Consider the following 23,187-nt stretch of genomic DNA (forward strand, 5'->3'; position numbering starts at 1 on the left):
CTTAAATATTTCAGGGTATGAAAGTGACTTTTTCTTAAAGATTTTATTTATTTATTTGATGGAGAGAGAGAGCGAGACAGAGCGTGCACATAAGAAGGGGGAGCAGCAGGGGCGCCTAGGTGGCTCAGTCGTTAAGCATCTGCCTTCGGCTCAGGGTGTGATCCCAGTCATGGGATCGAGCCCCACATCAGGCTCCTCCACTGGGAGCCTGCTTCTTCCTCTCCTACTCCCCCTGCCTGTGTTCCCTCTCTCGCTGGCTGTCTCTCTGTCAAATAAATAAATAAAATCTTAAAAAAAAAAATTAAAAAAAAAAAAAAGAAGGGGGAGCAGCAGAGGGAGAGGGAGATGCAGTCTCTATGCTGAGTGGGGAGCCCAATGGGAGGCTCGATCCCAGGACCACAGGATCAGGACCTGAGCCCAAGGCAGATGCTTAACCAACTGAGCCACGCAGGTGCCCCCGAAAGTGACTTTTTGAATGACCCCCATTCAAGATCTGTCAGAATATTGTCTCTGGATTAACCTACCTTGTTCCTCCCTCCCCAGGGATGTTTGTTGCTTGGTAGAGAGGGGAGTCAGTGGTGAGACAGCATGGCAGGCAAGAGAGCTCGCATGACTTTGGGTTTTGGTCCTGGGTCTAGTGTTTCCTAGCAGCTGTGGGTCCTTGAGCAAGTCCAACCTCTGGAAGCCTCATTTCCTCATCTGGACAATGAGGGTTACAGTAAGATGTTTTTATGGGAAGCTGAGCGTGTGGGGCCGCACAGAAAGGTCTCTCAGTCACTGTGAGGAGCAAGGGACGCAGAGTGGTGGTGGGGAGAAGGGGCCATTACGTCACAATCCAACATTGCAGCAAGGGAGTGAGGGTTGGGTGGAGATAAAGGAGAAGGGCCATTCTGTAAATGGCACCTAAAAGGTTTTTGCTGTAAATGATGAAGGGCAGCAGAATATGCACCCCAAAATACGCCACTTTGGCGTAAGAATTATTTTGAGCTAAAAGCATTTACAAAAACCTCAGGTACAAGAAGAGTGCTCTGACCCACCTTCCTTTTCTTCCTAAAAGCAGGAGATGAAACCCTCACATGGAAGATATCCTCCCCATACCAGGAGGTTAAGTACCATTTTTACCATCTCTCAGAAGCTGAGGCTGAGAGAATTCTGTACAAGCGGACTTTGTCAGAAACAATCCCTATTTTCCTGTCGCCTCCCCATATATTTTAGTTACTTTTCTGCAACTGCCTTTCTTTATTCAACCTAGTATAAAAGCTTTTAGTTTCTGCCACTTCTTTCGGCCTTCATTTCTTCGGCCTCCTGAAGTCACATAAAACTTAAATTAAATAAATTTGTATGCCTTTCTCTGTTAATCTGTCATATCAACCTAATTCTCAGGCCCAGTAGAAAACCCTTAGAGGTTAGAGGTAAAATTTTGCCTCCCCTGTAATGATTACACAGTGACCGTCTCAAAGCAGGAAATTTAAGGACGATCGTGTTCTTTTTGCTTTCATAAGAGCATAAAGAGCCCTGGAACAGAGAACAAGGCAAGGATCTTGGTGTAGGATGGGGTGAATGTCCCTCTGCTGGCTTCTCACCTTTTTTCTTTTATAAGATTTTATTTATTTATTTGAGAGCAAGTGAGAGAGTTACTGAGAGAGAGCACAAGCAGGGGGAAGGGCTGAGGGAGAGGGAGAAGCAGGCTCCCCATCCCGATGTGGGACTTGATTCCAGGATGCTGGGATCATGACCTGAGCCGAAGGCAGACACTTAACCCACTGAGCCACCCAGGCACCCTGGCTTCTCACCTTTAAGAATGGGGTCCGTTTGGTGGGATGGTTCTGAGGGCAGGTTATTAAAAGTTGCAGCTTTACCTTCTACTTTGGTAATGATGCATAGCAGGTGAAGTCATTAGAGTCTTTCATTTATATAAAATTATATTTTATCTAATTATCATTTATTTATTATTTATTATATAAAATCAGAGACTTTGGAAGGTTACGTTTCCATTCAAAAAGCTGACTTTTTAAAGCATCCACTGGTTCTGCAGATGCTGAGAAATAAACTGGTGCAACCATAAACACTTGGAAATACGAATTAACAGCGGAGTGAGAACTTTTTATTTTTGTTATTATATATATTTTATATATATATATATATATATATTTTTTTTTTTTTTTTTTTTAAGGAGGCTCCACACCCAGCGTGGAACCCAATATGGGGCTTGAACTCAAGATCCTGAGATCAAGACCCGAGCTGAAATCAAGAGTCGGATGCCTAAATGACAGAACCACCCAGGCACCCCGAGTGAGGGCTTTTTAAAGCAGAGTCGATAAGTAAGCGATAAGTAAGCGGCAAAGATGGATAGTGCCCGTGAGATAATTTATAGAGCTTTGGGGCAGGGTGTTCAGAGTCCCCGCGCTCATCCAGTCGTACGATGATGCAAAGTGATGGAACAACGTGTGCTCCACCCAGATGGGCAGTGTGACGGTCACAGCTTTCCACTGAAGTTTTGATGTTTTAGGTAACTGTTTGTGGTCGGTCACACTTTTAGATGCACCGATTTGTATTTATTTAGAACCCAGGAATGAGAATGGGCATGGCTTGACTGGGCTAAGGGGAAGCACACACAGAGGGTGATTTTGCCAGTATCATGCACTGAGCTGTAGCCTCCCATCACCTCATTCAGCCCTCATATCACCCCGTGATATACTTCTCACTACCCCCATTCTATGGATGAGAACACTGAGGCTCAAAGAACTTGTTCCCGGTCACTTAGCGAATAAATTGTACAGCAATCTAGGGAGGGCCCTAATGACCAGTTTGGACTCCGTTACACAGGCAGTTTGTAATTCGACAGATCTACCGTCCTTTTAGGTTCTGAACTGGGGAATGTCTCGATGAAAACAAACAGAAGAAATGCCTGGTGGCACAGTACAGGATTCACAGAGGGAGGAAAGAACTGGAATGCCGAGAGATCAGACGGAAGGTTGTGCTAGCAAGGCTGGCCCTGGAGATGGAGGGACCAGAGTCTGGAACTAGAAAACTTGGTTCCAGACTTGGTCTCAACCATGATGCTGCTCAGGGGAACCGAACCACGTCTCTCAAGTTACAGCCACATCTCGGGAAACTTGTTACTCCTCCCTAAATAAAGGGTTGATAAATTGAGACTAGAAAAATCGCTCAGTTCCTTCAAACTCTAAAATTCTGCTTGGTGCCTTTAAATTTTAATGCATTCTAAAGATTTATATATGAAGGCCCCAAATGTCATCCAGAATCCAGAAAAGAATTTAGATGAAATGATTCTCAACATAATCTTCTCGAAGTATGTCATCCAGAACCCAGAAAAGAATTTAGATGAAATGATTCTCAACATAATCTTCTCAAAGTACAAAGGAATAGAATTTTTAATAATTCTAAGAACACAGTTTTTTCTAAACCGGACTATATTGAGACAAGCCAATCATTTCTGCATCTCACTGTTTTGTGTAAGAGCATGGTTTTTGGGGAAAAAAAGAACATGACTTGGGTATTGCTACTACAATAGTGGCTGATATTAAAATCAAACATATTACTCTTGAAGCAAATGCAGTTATTTACACCTATCTAAGAAATTTTTTTTACAGATTTTATTTATTTGAGAGCGAGCACAAGCAGGGGCAGCTGCAGACAAGAGAGAAGCAGTCTCCCCCCTGAGCAAGGAGCCTGGTGCAGGACTCAATCTCAGGACCCTGGAATCATGACCTGAGTGGAAAGCAGATGCTTACCTGACTGAGCCACCCAGAGCGTCCCTCTCTCTAAGAAATTTTATGAAAATATACCTAGGAGGCACAAATTATATTAATATCAAATTAATTTGTTTTCTAAGCTCAAATTTAATTTAAAATGTGATAATTTTTCAACTAGTTTAATCAACAGACTTTAAAGGGATTTTAGAGAACATAGGAAATAAATATAATAACGTTGGAGCAAATAATCAACGAAATAGTTGTTCTGTGTTCTGTTGCTGTGATGCTTCTAGAAAGTATTTTTAACAACTCCCTGAGGAACTGGCTCTTGCTGGTGTGAAGCCAGGCTCTTTTCTCCACTCACAACTACAAACTTTTCTCCATCCTCATGTCCTATAACAAATCCATTTTCAAGCCCTGCTGAGTCCTTGGTCTCAGTGTTTTTCAAAACTGACCCTTCCTCAAAAAAAAAAAAAAAAAAAAAAAAAAAAAAAAGAGAGAGAGAGAGAAAGAAATAAAGAACTGACCTTCATGTACAAAGATTTGGGGGTGGGGTTCCCATTCCTGAGTTGCAAAAATGGTCTTCTCCATAGAATATACGAAAGGGCAAAAGAATCTTTCTGATTAAAGCTTTCATCAAGCCATTTCTATTATTAAAACCTTCAGGCATCCCATTACTTATACTTCGAAATCTAAATTCTGCTGTGAGATCCGGGTCCTCCGAGCCAGGCAAATGCATTAGCTTTCTTTAGAGACTTTAATCCTTTACATCTGAGATTGTGCTATTTGGAATGCTTTTCTGCTCTTTCTCTCTGCCAGCTCATGACCATCACCTCCTTCCATTCTATCTTGAAACTCATTTCCTTCAGGATGTTTTCCTGGTTTGCAAATAAACAACTTTTGTTTTTGAGCTTTTAATCACATTAAGTGCTTTTAAGATAAATTATCCAAGTCAAGGGATAAACAACATATAGAGATTTCCATTCTTTAAGAAACCACCCAGAGTGATTTTACTTTGAGAGGAGGGACAAGCACTTCAATTTTTAGGTGTCTGCTTTTTAGCTGGGAATCCGCAACAGAATCAAAGCAAAATGACTCTTTATGGTGACCTCTAGTGGGCACGGGACAATCCTACAAAATTATATGAAAAGCGAAGGGCAAAGTAAAACCCTTCTCAGTAACCAGCTGGGTTGCTCTGAGGTCAGATGACCGCATCCCACCCCACCCCACCCTTATTTTTTCTTCCATCATTTGTTTTGCATTTAACATAGTTTGCCTTACAACTCACCTGTTTTGCCTCTGGCGGGCATGGCGCGGGTTGGGCTGCCGGTGTCGGATGTCGTGTGAATTGCTGGTAGCAGTTTAAAATAATCCCTGCCAACGGAACCCACTCCCTGGGCATCGACCGGAGCGCAGGGCAGTTTGCTCTGAGGAGCCTTAAAGGGCTTTTCGAGCTCCGAGAGCCGGTGCTGTAGCCGGCTCTGGGGTGCATAGGGGAAATTTAAGACATTATGAATAGGAGGACGCAGACGAAGGCTACGGAAAAATTCTGTTCTTGCCAGTGGCAGAGCAATTCTCCCCATTTCACCCCACTCTACAGGAAGCGTCACGGGGCGGGGGAGGGGGTGGCCAGGCGCGCTACACGTAGGCTCCCTTTTAGGACCCGCGCCCTAGAAAGCAGGGGCTGGGGTCGCTCCCCGCCTCGGGTGGACAGACGCGAGGGCGACACCGAGCCTGGGTGCTCGGGTGTGTGGCCGCCTTCGGAGCACGCGGTACGTGGGTCTCTGCGCCGCGAGAGGAAAAGCAAGTCGGCAAGAAAAGCAACTGCTGGGGTGCCTTCTCCGAGAAATCCCTTTGGGCGGTCTCAGAAACCGAACTGGGTTCTGGATAGTTTCTGGAAAAAGCTCTCCAAACGCCGTCTGTCCCCGCCTCCCAAATCCTGCACCCCAGTCCTCACCCCTCCTTGCTCTCCGGTCGCCTCCCTTTGGGGGGGGCTGTTAAAAGGGTCCTCGGGAGCTCCCCAAGTCATTCCTGATGGCCCGGGGCGGCACGCGGGAGCAGGCACCCTGGCCGCGGGGCTTTGCGCCCCCCCCCCCAGCCCCGGGGCTCCCCATGGCTCCCTTCCCCGCCCCGCGGACCCCTCCTGGCCGCGGCGGGCGGGAGCGGAGGGGGAGGACGGCGTCACGAGGCGGGGAGCCCGAGGTCCAGGGCGGGGCGCCGGGGAATCCCAGCCGAGCGAGCCCGGGAGGTGCGGGCGCGGGTGGGAAGAGGAGGGCGGCGTGCGGAGGGAGGTGAGCCGAGCGGAGTGGGGAGGCGAGGAGGGGGAACCGCGAGGAGGCCCCGCCCCCGCCTCGCGGAGCCGGCTCTCCGCCGCCTCCGAACCCGCTCACTTTGCCTCTCGCCTCTGGACGGCGGCGGGGCGGTTACCGAAGCCGCGGCCACAGGGAGCGCCGGGGACGGGGAGCCATCCCGCACCCGCGCCTCTTCCCGGCGCCCGCGCCCCTCAGGGTGTGTGTGTGGGGGTGCAGCGCCACCGTTTGAAAGGACACCCCGGCCTCGTAGGGGACATCCCCGGGCGCTGACAGCCTCGTTCCGGGCCAGTGGGCGCGCAGCGCTGGCGCCTGAGGGGACTCCCCGGCCACCTGCAGGTGCCGCCGCGCCGAGGGAGCGTCGCTAGCAGCAACGCCCGGCCGCCGAGGACGCTAGAGCCGAGGGGTGTGCGGGCCAGCGAAGCGCAGGAGCAGAGCCCACAGCGAGAGCCGGCCCGCCAGCCCGCGGGCCCCGACGGCGCGCTCCCCCGTCGGCCAACGGCAGGCAGGCCCCGCGCGGCGGCCGGGGGGCGGCGGCCTCGGGCCTCGGGGCCTCGGGGCGGCCAGCCATGACCTTCGGGCGCAGCGGGGCGGCCTCGGTGGTGCTGAACGTGGGCGGCGCCCGGTACTCGCTGTCCCGGGAGCTGCTGAAGGACTTCCCGCTGCGCCGCGTGAGCCGGCTGCACGGCTGCCGCTCGGAGCGCGACGTGCTCGAGGTGTGCGACGACTACGACCGCGAGCGCAACGAGTACTTCTTCGACCGGCACTCGGAGGCCTTCGGCTTCATCTTGCTCTACGTGCGCGGCCACGGCAAGCTGCGCTTCGCGCCGCGGATGTGCGAGCTCTCCTTCTACAACGAGATGATCTACTGGGGCCTGGAGGGCGCGCACCTGGAGTACTGCTGCCAGCGCCGCCTCGACGACCGCATGTCCGACACCTACACCTTCTACTCGGCCGACGAGCCGGGCGCGCTGGGCCGCGACGAGGTGCGACCTGGAGGGGCCGAGGCGGCCCCCTCCAGGCGCTGGCTCGAGCGCATGCGGCGGACCTTCGAGGAGCCTACGTCGTCGCTGGCCGCGCAGATCCTGGCCAGCGTGTCGGTCGTGTTCGTGATAGTGTCCATGGTGGTGCTGTGCGCCAGCACACTGCCTGACTGGCGCGCCGCGGCGGCCGACAACCGCAGCCTGGATGACCGGAGCAGGTACTCCGCCGGCCCTGGGAGGGAGCCCTCCGGGTAGGACGCACTGCTTCTCTGGCCGTCCCGTCCGTCCTGTCGCGTCTGTCCGTCCCGTCCGTCGGTCCCGTCTCCGTCCTGTTCGCCTCCGGGCTGCCAGCCAGGCCGGGTTGCGGGCCCAGCGAGGCCAGCCAGGGGACGGGTTGGCCCTCACTCCCCACTCCTATTTTCCTGGCACCAGGCGGCTGCGGTCCATACACTAGACTCTCCTCTGGAGGGCGAATCGCGAGGCATGGGGAGGGGCAGGTAGAGATAAACAAGCCTCCCATCTTTTAGTTTACTTTTGAGCATATAGCAACTAGTTAATTAGATGTCCCTAAACTTTGTTATTATTCAACAGTTTAACCTTGGGCTAAGAGCAGCTTGAATTATTTGCCAATTTTTGGTGGTGTTTGAAAAGATGAAGTCTTGTGGTGAAATATGGTCTATACACTGGCCACACATTGCATACGCTTAGCATAATATGTGCTTTAACGGAATTGTTATAATTGTTATATTATAAAGGAGATTAACTTAACGGTAGACTCTAAATAATGGATGTCTGTGCCCTTTTCTCTCTTCTTTTCCAATGGAGATAGCAAAGCACCTGTCCGTCGTTTGGTACCAAAGATACACACTGTGACTTTCAGAAGGATCTTCAGTATGGGGAGGGCAAAAATCACTACCTTGGAAAAGAAGAAATATTTAAACTGCCCCAAATCCAGAAACAGTATTGGAGTAGTTCATAGTTTTTCTTTTCAGTTTATTAGGATGAAAGGAAAATATTTTAATCTTTCCTTCAATAGAGATAACACTTCTGTTTTTAGCACTAGTGAGTTTATTTTGCATATTTGGTAGGAGGAATAAACAGTAAAGTTGGAATTTCAAGGGAGACAGTCTCTTTGGGCACAAACACAAAATTGTATGTTCTGGTTTACTTTTGATACTGTTTTTAATATTTTATTAACTTAAAAAATATTTATTTGAGGGAGAGAGAGCACAAATGTGGGGGGAGGGAGCAGAGGGAGAGGAACAAGCAGATTCCCGGCTGAGCAGGGAGCCCCATGCTGGGCTCCATCCCAGGACACTGAGATATGACCTGAGCTGAAGTCAGACACTTAACAGACTAAGCCACGCAGGCGCCCCTTTGATACTGTTTTAAGAGGCCTCCTCCATTCATTTTTATTTGTTTTATTTATTTATTTTTCCTCCATTCATTTTTAAAATTAGGTTGTGCCTGATAATCTTTTCCTGATAGACATGTGCATGATATTGTGTGTCTTGAGGTTGCAGTGGGTTACTTACATATAATATTCTTCCTTTGGAGAGTGAAGATTGTTTTTTAATCTAAGAAGTAAATAAAATTGTCTAGTACCACAGAGTCCATTGCTGATATATTGATATCTTGGCATGAAATCCAAGATACATGCTTTAAAAGGAAATTCATTAGGAAACTAATTTTGTTTAATGTATTATGTTCTGAGTTTTTGATTTACAGATAAGAATTACTTATTTAGTACTCCATCAGTACAATGAAATGAATTTATATATCTAAATACGTAAGTGCCCTTGATTCTTTTAGAGGACCATAGGAAAATGAGCCATAACTGGCCTTGAAATGATTCACTAGTAATTGTGGAATTCTAAGGTTAGTGAAAGTTCAAGCTACATTAGCAAAGGAAACGGGAGAATTGAGTTAGACTTCCCCGGACTGCAGAAGTGAAGGAAGAAGGCGAATGCTTGATTTGTGTATATGTATTTTATATATGTATGTAATTATCCAAGTCAGTACTGTTTCCTAGATACCCAGATATTTCAGGAAAAAGCATGTTTTTCTTGGCTTAAAGGTCCAGTTTTAAGCTTCACTCTCCGAGTGTAGGTATATGAAAATCAACCTCTGTAATCCCAAACAGAAAAGCTGAAGGATGAGTGAGCAGCTGAGGAGACTGGAAGTCACAGAGGGAGCCTCCTATAGGCCTCCTCCAACTGACAGGGCCTCTACACTGGCACTTTGACAATAGTCTCTCAAACCCTGCTTGCTTGTGGTTGCTGAAATTAGTCTTTTTAAAACATCATGCTGATCATCTGACCATATTTGGCATCTACCAGATAAAGCCAAAACTTTTTTCTTGGCCTTTAAGTCTCTTTATGGTTTCACACAATCTGCCTTTTTTTTTTTTTAATTAATTAATTAATTTGACAGAGAGAGAAAGCGAACACAAGCAGGGGGAGCAGCACAGGGAGAGGGGAGAAGCAGGCTCCCCACTGAGCAGGGAGCCTGATGTGGGGCTCAATCCCAGGACCCTGGGATCATGACCTGAGCCTAAGGCAGATGCTTAACTGACTGAGCCACCCAGGCACCCCCACAATCTGCCTTTCTTGACTCATCCCGTCATCATTTGCAAGCATCTTTTTTGAGTATCTGCTATGTTCAGGGCACTGTTGGTATTCCAAATATTGTAACTTTTTTTTTAAATAAAGAAAAGATGTCATGTTGGTGATATAGGAATCAGAGGCACAACTGATCAGCAGTTGAGTTGTTCTGGGACACAGTTTGGCCTTCGAAGTGGGGGAGGATGGAAACAAGTCATCTTTGGAGGGTTGCAGAGGTTGTGCACTGCCCAACAGTCGTAGTGGGCGTGTCATTTATATGAACTATAGTGTTCACAATCTTTACAAGTATGTGTGCCCCACCTGAACATAATAAGGAATATTTTCCAGGGACGCTTGGGATCCAGCACCGTTTCCCTGGGCTCCCTGCTCAGCAGAGAGTCTGTTTTTCCCTCTGCCCCTCCCCCCAGCTCATTTTCTCTGTTTCTCAAATAAATAAATCTTTAAAAATAATAAGGGGTATTTTCCAGGTAAAAGGAACAGCAGGGGCATTGGCATGAAATTTGCATATCAGGAAGTGTGAGTCCAGTGATGAAGTGAGAGGTGGATAGAGAGCAGATGTTAGAAGGCCTCGAATGAGAAAGAGAATAATTTTATTTTGTAGGCAGCAGTTAGCTGTTGGCATGTTTGAGGTGAGTGGGTTATGCATATAAAATAACAAATGTCATGAGTTGTGTACTGTGAATTGGGGATGGTGAAGATGGGAAACAGGAGGATGAGTTTGGAGATCTTTGCAGAGGGAGGGAATGGGGGTATGGATTGTACTGAGGTGGTAAGAATGGAGAAGAAATGACCACTCTGGGAAATGTTAGGAAAAACTCATAATTAATCCAGGGCATTGGAAGGATCCAGGCAGGCATCAGGGACTAATTATGTGGGCTTCTAGGAGCTAGGAGCACGCCCTATCACTTGCAGCCTCCGTTTGTCCAAACTGGCCTGCTCACTTATTCCTGAACCACCCGAATGTTCCTTACTGTGCAGTCCCTTGCCTGTTGAAATTGGATCATCCATCAAGCCCAACTCAGATTCTGATTCTTTTTTGAAGCATTTTCTGCCTACCTTGGTAGATGTGATGTTTTCTTCTGAATTTCTTGAGGGATTGCTTACTTGTACTATGTATTTGCCATCTATAATATCCTTCTTAGCATGATAGTTATTTTTTCATATAAACATGTCCTAGCTTCTAAACTAGATAAGACAAAAAGCCGTAGAAGGCAGCTAAATTCTCCTATACTATTTATTATGATGGCATCTTTTAGAAAAAAATCATTATTCTGGCACAATAAATGTCTACTATTTATATTACAATTTAGAATATAACCTTCCAGGAATATATCTTCTGTTGCATAAATTGAAGAGCTGTGTGGGGTAAGGCCATGGACTTCAGCTGGTGGAATCTTAGTTGAGGAGGATGGGATCTTGTGCTAGAAATGAGAAAAAAGGTCTATTAAATCAAAGAATGCTTATTTATTAAGTACGGATTGTGGAAAAGGAATAAAGACAAGCATAGCATTTCTTTCTATGAAACTTTGAAATTTTGGAATAGCAGACAATCCCAAGTTTGGAAGAAATCTTGAGAGGTCTTCCAAATCAATAATTTGGAAGCTTTTCATGCATGAATATGACCCTTTTAAATGGGTTAATAATCATATAAATAATGGTTTAAAGTCCAAAAGCTGCACAAGCAAGCCTTTCTCCATCTCCTGGGCATTTAGTTCTTTTCCCTAGATGTAACCAAAGTTGTTTGTATTTTGTTTGTCATGTTAGAGACAGTCTATGTATTTACAAGCATATCATATATATTCACAAAACAACAACAAAAACAGTGCAATAATACTGTCTGGAAACTTGCTTTTTAAACTAACCAACATGCCATGGAGATTGTTCTGTATGAGTCTATGAAGAGCTACCCAGTTCTTTTATGCAACTGCATAATATTCCACTGTAAGAATGTCCCATAACTTTTGGACATTTATGTTGTCTCGTCTATAGAAATGCTTTAGTGAATATCCTGTATGTGTACATTATTTTTGCTTTTGTCCATAGGATAAATTTCTGAAAGTTAAGACATAGGGTCAAAGGACATGTGCATTTGTAATTTGCATAGGTAATTCCAAATTGTTCTCCAAAAAGATGATGTCATTTTATACTCCTGCCAGCGATGTGTGGAAGGACATGGTTTTTCAAATGCCATAAAGTGTTGTGATACTTCTGATCTTTACCATACCATACTGGAGAAATAATCTAGTGGCTTTAATTTGTTTTAGCCTTATTATTTTTTTTAACATATACTGAAATTTAATATTTGATGTCAGAAAATACGTTAGGGACAACTTTCAGATCATCCCAACTTTTACAGTTGGACCTTCTGCCATAGACAGATTTTAGTTAACATTTTTTTTTTGGTCCTGGTGACTGTGCCCAGCAGTGTGGCTGCAGGGACACATGAGATGGGGTTCCTCCTCATGGAATCGGTTGGCTGGTGGTGCTAATAGGAAGGAGGACAGGCAGCAAAGAAAGCAAATAAGAATTTCAGAGCGTGAAGGGAAATCAAATAGGGTATACAGGTATAGAATGCAGCAGGAGTGTCCTTTGCATAGGATGTGAGGAGGCGGCATGAGCAGAGGAAGCCTGAGTGATGAGAACGACCCAGCCTTGGAAGAAGGAGGGAAGAGTGTTCTTGACAGAGGGAACAGCAACGGCACACGCTCTGAGATGACAGTGAGCTTGGCTTGTCACCAGAATGGAAGGAAGGCCTGTGTGGGCTAGCAGCTAGTCCAAGGGCAAGAGGGGCTTAGAGGAGATTCCAGGGGAGGCAGAGACCTATCAGGCTGGGCCTGTGTGCCAGGGGAAGGAGTTTGGATTTTCTTCCAAGTGCGGCAGGAAAGCCTTTGGAAGGTTTTAAAGCAGAGGAAAGCTACAATCTGATGTGGTTTCAAAACACCAGTGAGCACTGCGTGGAGAACGGACCAGGGGCAACAGCAGATGGAGCAAGACCTGGCAGGCGAGAGAATATGGGGCTTGATTAGGGGAGTAGCTGTGGAGATGGTGAGAAGTCATTGGCTTCAGGTAGACATGTGGGTCTTTATCACGTTCCTAATGATGACTCATCCACCAGTACTAGGAAAAGTGTGAGAACTTACTGAGTGAAGCAGTTAGAGCTATTGGCCGTGGGGTCCCTCCTGCTTAACTGGCTTGGCCCACATGTCATGAGCTGGGAATCCAGTTGTTTTCTACAGGATCTGCTTCTCGTTTTGGAGGGTATTGTGAGGAGAAGGATCTGGAAGAGGGATCTTTTGAGAGTCGATGGGAGAGAGATCATTTGCCGTTTTCCTTTCTGTACAACCCAGACCATCTCACCGAGAGGGCACAGAAGTCCTCTTTGGTAAATGCATCCACAAGCTTTCACTAATGAACAGTTCTGGTAATGTTAGAATGATGGTGTTCCTACTGTTCTGTCTGCCTAAGACTAACTACAGAGTTTTCAGGCAGTTTGCCTTCCAGGACCATTGAGTATCATTCTGACACTGCCAAGGAAATGAATGTTTTTTGGCATTTTAACATACAGGCATACTCCTCTTTCTTTCTTTTTTTAAAAAATTAATTAGTTAATTAATTTATAATCTCTACACCCAACATGGGGCTCAAACTCAAAACCCTAAGATCAAGAGTCGTGTGCTTTTCTGACTGAGCCAGCCAGGCCCCCTGACATACTCATCTTTTAAAATCGCTCAGCGTTGCTAGCCTGTGTCATAAAAAGATGCTTTATGCTAGTTAGAACTTTGAGAAAGATGGGTCAGATACAAAGTACTTATCCCCTTTACTTTTTGGTCCCTTTTGCCACTGAACTTCTCTCCCCCTCAGCCAGCCTCAGCTGTAGTGTTCTCTTTTGAGTTTTCTATCTCTTTGTTGTGCAAAGTCTTGCTATAATTTTAATTTGTCCTTTAAAAATTATTTCTAAAAGTTGCTTCATGTTGGAATTTTGATCTTTAATTTGTATTGCTTTGTGTTGTGGTAGTGAGAATCTGAGGAGATGTAAAGATGTCCAAGTTTTTTGTAGTGTTATTTTTAGCCCAGGTTTAAAAAATGAAATACGTAATCAAAATGAAACACCAGGTGATGGAAATTTAAAAATCAATTGTATTACGTCTATTGCCTATTAGGTCAATATTATATAAATTCAGTAGGTTTTTAAGGACTTTAAAAATAAAAAGCAATATTTGAAACTGAAGGTAAAAGTCTCAGTGCTTTTACTTTGCAGATAAGGTGGATATTTTCAGAAGCTGGTAATTAATAGATCTCTGATAGGATTGAACATAACCCTGAATCTCAGTTAAATTCTGTTCTTGCACAGTGGACTGTTTCTTTTATCTGTGTATAGGGTTTTTCTATCTCCTGCCAATTTTAGAATTCAGTGGAAACTTTCCTTTGTCAATACCCTTTTTTTAATCAAGGTGCTTTTTTTTCTCCCTTAGTAAGCAAGTAATTTCCAATGTTATTCTTTTTTTTTTTTTTAATGAAAACTTCGCTCACTGGAAAAAAGTATGGTTCTAAGTATTATGAAGTGAGGAGCAAACATGCCCTTTTCTCCTCAATCCCGTTACGCTGTTTCTGGGTATTCTTTCCAGAAATGCACATATAAATATACACGCACACATTTGTGTGTGTATAAATTATATAGACATATTATATAGATTTTTAAAAGATTTATTTATTTGAGAGAGAGGGTGTGCACGTGCGTGAGCAGGAGGAGGAGTGGAGGGAGAAGGGACGCAGACTCCCTGCTGAGCAGGGAGGCCATAGCAGGCCGCTCTCCATGTCAGCACCCTAAGATCATGACCCTTGTGGAAACCAAGAGTCTGAGGCTCCACTGACTGAGCCACCCAGGCTCCCCTTATATTATATAGATATTTTTAAAAATTTATAACTGGGATTATTCTTTTTTTTTTTTTTTTTTAGATTTTATTTATTTATTTGACAGAGAGAGAGACAGCCAGCGAGAGAGGGAACACAAGCAGGGGGAGTGGGAGAGGAAGAAGCAGGCTCATAGCGGAGGAGCCCGATGTGGGGCTCGATCCCATAACGCCAGGATCACGCCCTGAGCCGAAGGCAGACGCTTAACGACTGCGCCACCCAGGCGCCCCATAACTGGGATTATTCTATAATCTTGGTTAACAGTTTGCTTTTTTCTTACTATCTTGGAACTCTTTCCATATCAGTTGATGTAAATCTTCCTCATTCTTTTGAAAATCTGTGGAGTGTTCAGCTGGATGGATGGATGGGCCACAATTCAGTCTACAAGCATCTGTCCTCTCAAGAGCAGTGATGGCTGTCATGGTAATATTTATTTAATAGTTAACACATGCTAGCCGCTTGTTAAGTTTTTTTTTTTTTAAAGATTTCATTTATTTATTTGACAGAGATAGAGACAGCGAGAGAGGGAACACAAGCAGGGGGAGTGGGAGAGGAAGAAGCAGGCTCATAGTGGAGGAGCCTGATGTGGGGCTCGATCCCATAACGCCGGGATCACGCCCTGAGCCGAAGACAGACGCTTAACCGCTGTGCCACCTAGGCGCCCCCGCTTTTTAAGTTTTTACGTGTATTTTGTCATCTGAGTCTCCTGACAATCCTGTGAGGTGGCAGTGTTACTATCCCCGTGTTATGGCTGAGGTTTGGGTGGGGGAAGGGGCATGTCCGCTCACACAGTCTGATCCCCACGTCCCTGCTCCACACTGCTGTGGAATGTTTCGTTTGACTCCCGTTTTTCAAAAATGCAAACAGTGGTACAGAACAATCTTTTTCATTTATCTTTGCAAATTGGTGTAAGTATATATGTTTGATAAACTCTAAAGTGAAAAAAGCAGCTGGATCAAGAGGATTGTGTTTAAAAATTTTTTTTGACGGATTATTACCCAGTTCCCCCCTAAACTATGAAATTCAGCATTATTCTTTATTCATAATAGTGACTATTATAGTAATAAGTAGAATGCTAATATTAATAACATTTAATAGCAAACATTTGGAAATAACCACCTTTTAAAAAATGTAACTGCTTTATCGAGATATAACTCACATACTGTTGAACTCACCTTTAAAGGTACCGTTCAGTGAACTTGAGTATATTCACAGAGTGGTACGAGTATCATCACCCATACCACTTTAAGCATTATGTCTTGATGGTGTGTTTGAAGGAGTATAAAATGTGTTAAAGAGCTGGAGCCCATGAATGGCTGAGAAAGATGAATCAGATGAAGCAATAGGCGAGACTTTTCTTTTTCTTTCTTCTTCTTTTTTTTTTTAAGATTGTATTTGTTTATTTGACAGAGAGAGAGAGACAGCCAGCGAGAGAGGGAACACAAGCACAGGGAGTGGGAGAGGAAGAAGCAGGCTCCCAGCAGAGCAGGGAGCCCGATGCGGGGCTTGATCCCAGGACCCTGGGATCACACCGGGAGCCAAAGGCAGACGCTTAACGACTGAACCACCCAGGCGCCCCATAGGCAAGACATTTCTGTTTGAATTTCATTCATGAGCTGGTAGGTTTGGTTGGAGTATTTGGAAAAGTTATACATACTTAAGTTTTTTCGCCTGTGAGTAGCAAGGACTCCTCAGCTTTTACTGTAGTGGCAAAGGGAAGTGTGTAGTTGAGGCAATCATCTGATCTTCTCAGGCAAAAAAAAGAAAAAAGAAAGTCAAAAGGAAAAGGTTATGGTGGAAAGAACCCAGGACTCCCAAGTCAGGAGGCCTCCCTCGAGTTAATTCATTACGTTCCTCTGGGCCTGTACCCTCATCAGTGAAGTGGGGATTTCACACAGAAGGGTCAACGAGAGAATGAAGACTGAGCCCTCAGCAGGAGACCGAACTTCCATAGTTCTTTATCTTTCCCTGTACTGGGCCTCTTCTCACAGTCTCTCTTTCCTTGAGGTTGCTTGTGAACGCCTTGGCTCCCATTTAGTCTACAGTTTCTTTGAGAACAGAAGTTCTGTGTGTCACCACATGTAGTCAATGTCTTGCACATGGGCGGGCACTCAGCATGTATTTTTTTTCCAGCATGTATTTTAAATGAATTATACATGTGAAAGAACCATGCAAATACAATAGCATTTTATTTTATTTTTTAAGATTTTATTTTTTAAGTGATCTGTACACCCAACGTAGAGCTCCAGCTCACAGTCCCAAGATCAAGAGCCGCACGCTCCACTGACTGAGCCAGCCAGGTGCCCCACATTTTCATTTTGATTGGGAAGTATATATTTATAAGTTGCCTTCAACCTATGAGCAGGTTACATTTTAAGAAATCAATTGCAAAATGGTTTTATGGCTTTCCATTCATTGATTCGTTAAATTCGACAAACATTTATTGAGCAACTCCTACATACCTGGGACTGTTCTGGGTGCTGGGGATAAGGCAGTGAACAAAACAGAGTCCCTGTCCTCAAGAACCATCTACTCTAGTAAGTAAATATATAGCGAATAGTGATAAGTGCTATGAAGGAACAAAGCAGAATAAGGGGTTTGTAGAGTAAGTGTGAGCCATGGTCAGGAAAGGCCTGTCTGAGCAGGTGATGGATGTCTGAACAAGGCCTGGGAGGGATGCACTACGCAGCCATGAAGGTATCTGGCCAAGACAGTTCCAAACATAGAGCATATAAGCGCAGACCTTCGAGGTGGGTGTGCTCTTGGTCTGCTGGAGGAACAGCAAGGAAGCAGAGTAGTAGGGAATTGGGGGTGATGGTGACAGTGATAGTGGGAGAATGTAGTTCTTATAGAGCCTTACAGGTACAGCTAAAAGAATTTACTTATTTATTTATATTTATTTATTTATTTTTAGAGGAGGGGGGCGGTGGAGGGAGGGGCAGAGGGAGAGGGAGCGAGAATCTGAAGCAGGCAGCACGCCCAGCTTGAAGCCTGACATGGGGCTTGATCTCATGACCCTGAGATCATGACCTGAGTTGAAATCAAGAGTTGTATGCTTAACCAACTGAGCCACCCAGGTACCCCAGGCACCTTTGATTTAATTTAAAAATTTTAAAGCTCACTCTGGCCCCAGTGTGGAGGATAGACTCTAGGGGGCAAGGGTAGAGCCAGTGAGGCCTGTTAGGACCACCATTACACCTAATACTCCCAAGGGCTGCCTAGAGCCCTGCATCCAGGCCGCTAGCTGCTGCATTGACCCAGGTTATGGTGGCAGGGTTTTCTTTTTCATTTTCTGGGTAAAGAAATTATTGTAATTGACCAGGTTTGCCTCTGACATCATCGTATGACCAGGGTCTCAGTTGTCCCTCACATTCTGTTGCAGGACTGGTGGTCTGGAGCAATGGTGAGCAGACTGTGGCCTGCAGACAGCTCAGGCCCACTGCCTGTTTTGTACAGCCCCTGAGCTAAGAATGGTTTTTACACTTCCATCTTTTCTTTTTCTTTTTTCTTTTTTTTTTAAACAGCAGTAGCTAATTTTTTTTTTTTTAAGATTTTATTTACTTGACAGAGAGAGACACACACAGCAAGAGGGAACACAAGCAGGGGGGTGGGAGAGGGAGAAGCAGGCTTCCTGCTGAGCAGGGAGCCCGACGCGGGGCTCGATCCCAAGACCCCAGGATCACGACCTGAGCCGAAGGCAGACGCTTAACGACTGAGCCACCCAGGCACCCCACATCTTTTATTTTTCTTATTATTTTTAAAGATTTCATTTTTAAGTGATCTCTGCACCCAGTGTAGGGCTCGAACCCACAACCCGGAGATTAAGTGTTGCATGCTCTACCCACTGAGCCAGCCAGGCACCCCGCTTGTTTCACCTTTAAAATGGTGGAGAAAGAATCAAGAGAAGCATAGTGTTCTATGACTCGTGAAAATTATCTGACATGCGAATTTCAGTGTCCATAAATAGGGTTTTATTGGAGCCCAGCCACGCTCATTTGTTTACGTGTTGTCTGTGGCGGCTTTCCTGCTGCTTCGGTGGAGTTGAACCGTTGCAACAGAGACGATATGGCCTGCAAAGGCTGAAACAGTTATTCTCTGGCTCTTTACAGGAAAAGCTTGCCAGTCCTCGGTCTAGAATGGTCTCGTCATGGTTTGGGCCTGTCCAGCCGTGTGCCTTTAGGCACATTTCTTCTCCAAGCCTTGGTGCCTCCCACTTTGTAAAGTAAGGAGAGCCGATAGAGGGTTACTACTGATTGCTGTCTTCTAAACCAGCCTGATGCCTGATGCCAGATGCCAGATGCTGCCCTCAGGTCTCAGTGAGGCCCACCCTGACTCGCGGGTTGTTCTGTTTTCCCAAGATACTTCTCCTAACCAGAGCTCATTATTCCATCATAAGAGTTCTGGTACGGCAGGGACTTTTATTAGTATTTACGGTTGGTGTGGGAAATCAAGTATTTATAAGTTAGGGACTGTGTGTTAATTTCAGATTACAGATACAGATTTACCAATTTACTCTACACTGATGCATGTGAGAAGTGGCTGGGGACGGGATGGATGGCCAAAACTGGGACTCACAGGTGTAGGTCCAATTAAATCAGGGACTGCATTTTTGTAACATATTGAAAAGTTATGATTGTGTAGGAGATAGAATGGAAGGACATGTCAAAAAAGGAAGTGAGTCATATTTATTAATACAGGGTATAACTCAGTTGGCCTCGAGGCATAATCAAGACCGTCCTTGCTGTGCAATAGCTTCCTGTATAGTGAGAAGCAGCAGCAGAATCACTGATGGTGAGACAAGATGAGACGGTCCTGCCGTAGAAGGAACACTGGTGTGGGAGCACAACCAGAGGCTCCTGGGGTGTCGTGGAAGGGCTTCTGGTGCAGTGTCATCGAGGTCTAGGGAAGGCCCTTTGTTCCCGGAATGCCAGGTGCAAGAACACGGTGGAGGGGGCTGTGGCACCAAACCGTGTTAGTAGTTGTATTCCCCCCCACCAGGTACTCACAGCTGGAAAAAAAAACGTGTCACCAGGGATGCCCTTGACAATGCAGTCAAAATTATTGCTTTTATCACAGCTGATCCTTAAGTGTGTATTTTTAAGTATCTTATGGGATGGAATGGGAAGTTGCAGAAGGCACTTGTGCCGCATACTGAAATATGGGCTGTCTCGAGGGAGAGTACATGTACAGTTGGATGAGTTGCAGGCTGCACTAGCAGCTTTTTTCATGAAACAAAATTTTTGTTTGAAAGAACGACTGACAAACCGTGTCTATTTAGGCTTGAGTATATAGCGTAGCAGACATTTTCTCATAAATGAGCAAGGTGAGTCTGTCACTTCAAGGAAAACAACAGGACAGTATTTGTTGCCAGTGATAAAATTTAGAGCTGCTCTTTTTTTTTTTGAAGATTTTATTTATTTGAGAGAGAGAGACAGCTGGGGGAGGGGAGAGGGGCAGAGGGAGAGGGAGAAGCAGACACCCTGCTGAGCGTGGAGCCCAACTTGGGGCTCCATTCCAGAACCCTGAGATCATGACCTGAACCGAAGTTGGAGGCTTAACCAACTGAGCCTCCCAGGTGCCCTTAAAATTAGAGCTTTCAAGTAAAAATTAGGCACCGGGAAAACTCGAATCTGCCACGGTACACTTGGGGCTTTTAAAATATAGTTACTGTGACTTTTAAAATATAGAATGAAATGTGTTAACATTTGGAAGATCTGCATAATTCTGTAACCAGTACATCCTAAATGACCCAACACCTGTTGCTACAAAACCATGCAAAAGTCCATCCCGGGCGTCTGGGGGGCTAAGGGGTTTTGATGTTACTGAATACCAAAAGTTCAGTGACGAGATTTGTTTCCACATTGCAGTTAACCTTTAAAAAACTGCCACTTTTCTCGAGTTCTGGAGTAGTATGAAAGAAGTATATTCACAATTATCAGAAAAGGCTATTAAAATACTCTTTTCCAACAACGTATTTTTGTAAAGCTAAATTCTCTTTATATACTTTAGAACAACATAGCACAACATACTGAATGCAGAAACAGATATGAAAATTCAGCTGGCATATATATATATATATATATATATATATATATATATATTTTTTTTTTTTTTTTTAAAGATTTTATTTATTTATTTGACAGAGAGAGAGACAGCCAGTGAGAGAGGGAACACAGACACGGGGAGTGGGAGAGGAAGAAGCAGGCTCCCAGCGGAGGAGCCTGATGTGGGGCTCGATCCCAGGAGCTGAAGGCAGACGCTTAATGACTGAGCCACCCAGGCACCCCTGGCCTATATATTTTTTTCAGTTCTCTCTCTCCTTCTCTCTTTTTCCTTCCTTCTCTTCCGTCTTTTTCCTTTCTTTTTGTCTTAAAATTCAAAAGTGGAGAAGGTTGTCATAGGGAAATGCATTTACACATCATTTGAATTGAAAAAAATAAATCCATCTGTTCCTTAAGAATGTACATCTGATTTGAATGATTGGTTTGACAGTGAAGATTGACTTTGCAGATTCAATTACACGATGGGCATGTTCCAAAAGGTGAATGAGATAAGTTTGGAGTTCCTAGGTTTTGATGAAAATATACTTAAAGCACAGAAGATATAAACATTTAATTTAAAATGTTGTATTGACGGGGTGCCCGGCTGGCTCAGTCGGAAAAGCATGAGACTCTTGATCTCAGGTTCATGAGTTTGAGCCCCACATCAGGGGTAGAGATTACTAAAACAAATAAATAAGTAAACTTTAAAATAAAATAAAATGTTGTATTTACAAAGATGTATTGAAATATTTTAATATCCCAACCTTCTCTGTTATTACCAGATTTAAGACTGGCTTCTGCAAGTAGAGGAGTAATTGCTGTATTTGGCAGCTGCTGGATAAGTCTTGGTCTGAGTGCTTTTTTTAATGCAGTACCTCCCAGGAAGTAAGAAAGTGAGTGATTCTAATGGTGAGGCAATGAATCCTTTTGCAAGTTAAGTGGTTGTCAATTTTGCTTTCAGCAAATTTAAAGAACATAATTGATTCCATGGTAGATTATTAAAAATAATTTTTTCCAATTTTTAATTTTATAAATATCTAACCTATAGGAAAGTTGCAAGAATAATATAAAGAACAGCCTCTCTCTATCTGTAATTACCATTAATTTGAGAGTTGGTTGCAAACATCTTGACACTTCATCCTTAAATACTTAAGCATGTATCTTCTAAAAATGTTTTCCCATCTAACAATATGGTGACCACACTCAGGGTATTATTTAACATTGAAGTGTTTGGAGACTCTAGGCCAGTTTTTTATAGATGTTCCTTAATTTGAACTTGCCTGATGGTCTCATAATTTTTTTTAAGATTTTATTTATTTATTAGAGAGTGTGTGCGCTAGAACACATGTGTGCACTCTCTCGCACAAGTGGGGGTAGGGGCAGAGGGACAAGCAGACTCCCCACTGAGCGTGGGGCCCAACTCAGCTCTCCATCCCAGGACCCTGAGATCATGACCTGAACAGAAGTGAGACACTTAACTGAGCCACCCAGATGCCCCCGACAGTCTCATAATCACATTCAAGTCAAACCTTCTCTGTAGAAATACTACGTAGATGTAAAAAGAATTTTTTTTTTTTTTAAGATTTCATTTTTAAGTAATCTCTACAGCCAGCATGGGGCTTGAACTCACAACCCTGGAATCAAGAATCGTATGCTCTGCGGACTGAGCCAGCCAGGTGCCTCTGTAAAAAGAATTTTTGATGATAGATAATAGATCAAAATGTGATATTTTTTTGCATACACTTGGAAGGAGGTAAAAGAATCAAATAACATTCCTATAATCCAACTTCTTCCATTTTCCTCTACTTGTTTAAATAGGAATTCTCAGCCCTTTTATGTGTAAAAACAAAAATAGGAATAGAAATGATGCTGATCTATGTCATTCTACCATGACATGATTAGAAATACTCCTTTAGGGGCGCCTGGGTGGCACAGCGGTTAGGCGTCTGCCTTCGGCTCAGAGCGTGATCCCGGCGTTATGGGATCGAGCCCCACATCAGGCTCCTCCGCTATGAGCCTGCTTCTTCCTCTCCCACTCCCCCACTTGTGTTCCCTCTCTCGCTGGCTGTCTCTATCTCTGTTGAATCAATAAATAAAATCTTTAAAAAAAAAAAAAAGAAAGAAATACTCCTTTATTAATTTGGATTAAATTATCCACCTGCTACAAAGACATGAACTAAGTGAAAAGGAAAGAAACCTATCAATTTCATTAAAAGATACAGTTCAAATAAAATTTTACTTTTTGTTATTTTTTGTTCAATTTTGTAATGACAATGAAAAAAATTAACAGATTATAGGAAATTAAATTACAGATTCAATGGAAATTAAGAAAGTTAAGATATAAGCATTTTTTGTTATCTCAGAGAAGCATATCATGTTTAAATTTTTTTCAAGCATTAGAAATATGTTACATCAGAGCAAAATTATGTGAGAGAATGGAAGTACAAGTTTTATGAGAAAAAGTAACAATGTAAACTTTCTGTTAAAGGAGAGTTTGTTAGTGTTTTTTTTTTTTTTTTTAAGATTTTATTTATTTATTTGACAGAGATAGAGACAGCCAGTGAGAGAGGGAACACAAGCAGGGGGAGTGGGAGAGGAAGAAGCAG

The 23,187-nt window shown here is 44.2% G+C and overlaps 1 protein-coding gene across 2 annotated transcripts in view; it reads left to right on the plus strand.

Annotated features, from left to right (window-relative positions):
• The first annotated feature begins 6,591 nt into the window (after nt 1-6,591).
• Nucleotides 6,592-23,187, plus strand: part of KCNG3 (potassium voltage-gated channel modifier subfamily G member 3) — a 40,736-nt gene continuing 24,140 nt past the window's right edge. Inside the window, exon 1 of one of the 2 annotated variants that reach the window (XM_026479704.3) lies at nt 6,592-7,256. In XM_026479704.3, the coding sequence (XP_026335489.1) occupies nt 6,592-7,256 (665 nt within the window). The remainder of the gene's footprint in view (nt 7,257-23,187) is intronic. The other variant, XM_026479701.3, reaches the window with a different exon arrangement.

This window comes from Ursus arctos, unplaced genomic scaffold (genome assembly GCF_023065955.2).
Source record: "Ursus arctos isolate Adak ecotype North America unplaced genomic scaffold, UrsArc2.0 scaffold_8, whole genome shotgun sequence".
NCBI lineage: Eukaryota > Metazoa > Chordata > Mammalia > Carnivora > Ursidae > Ursus > Ursus arctos.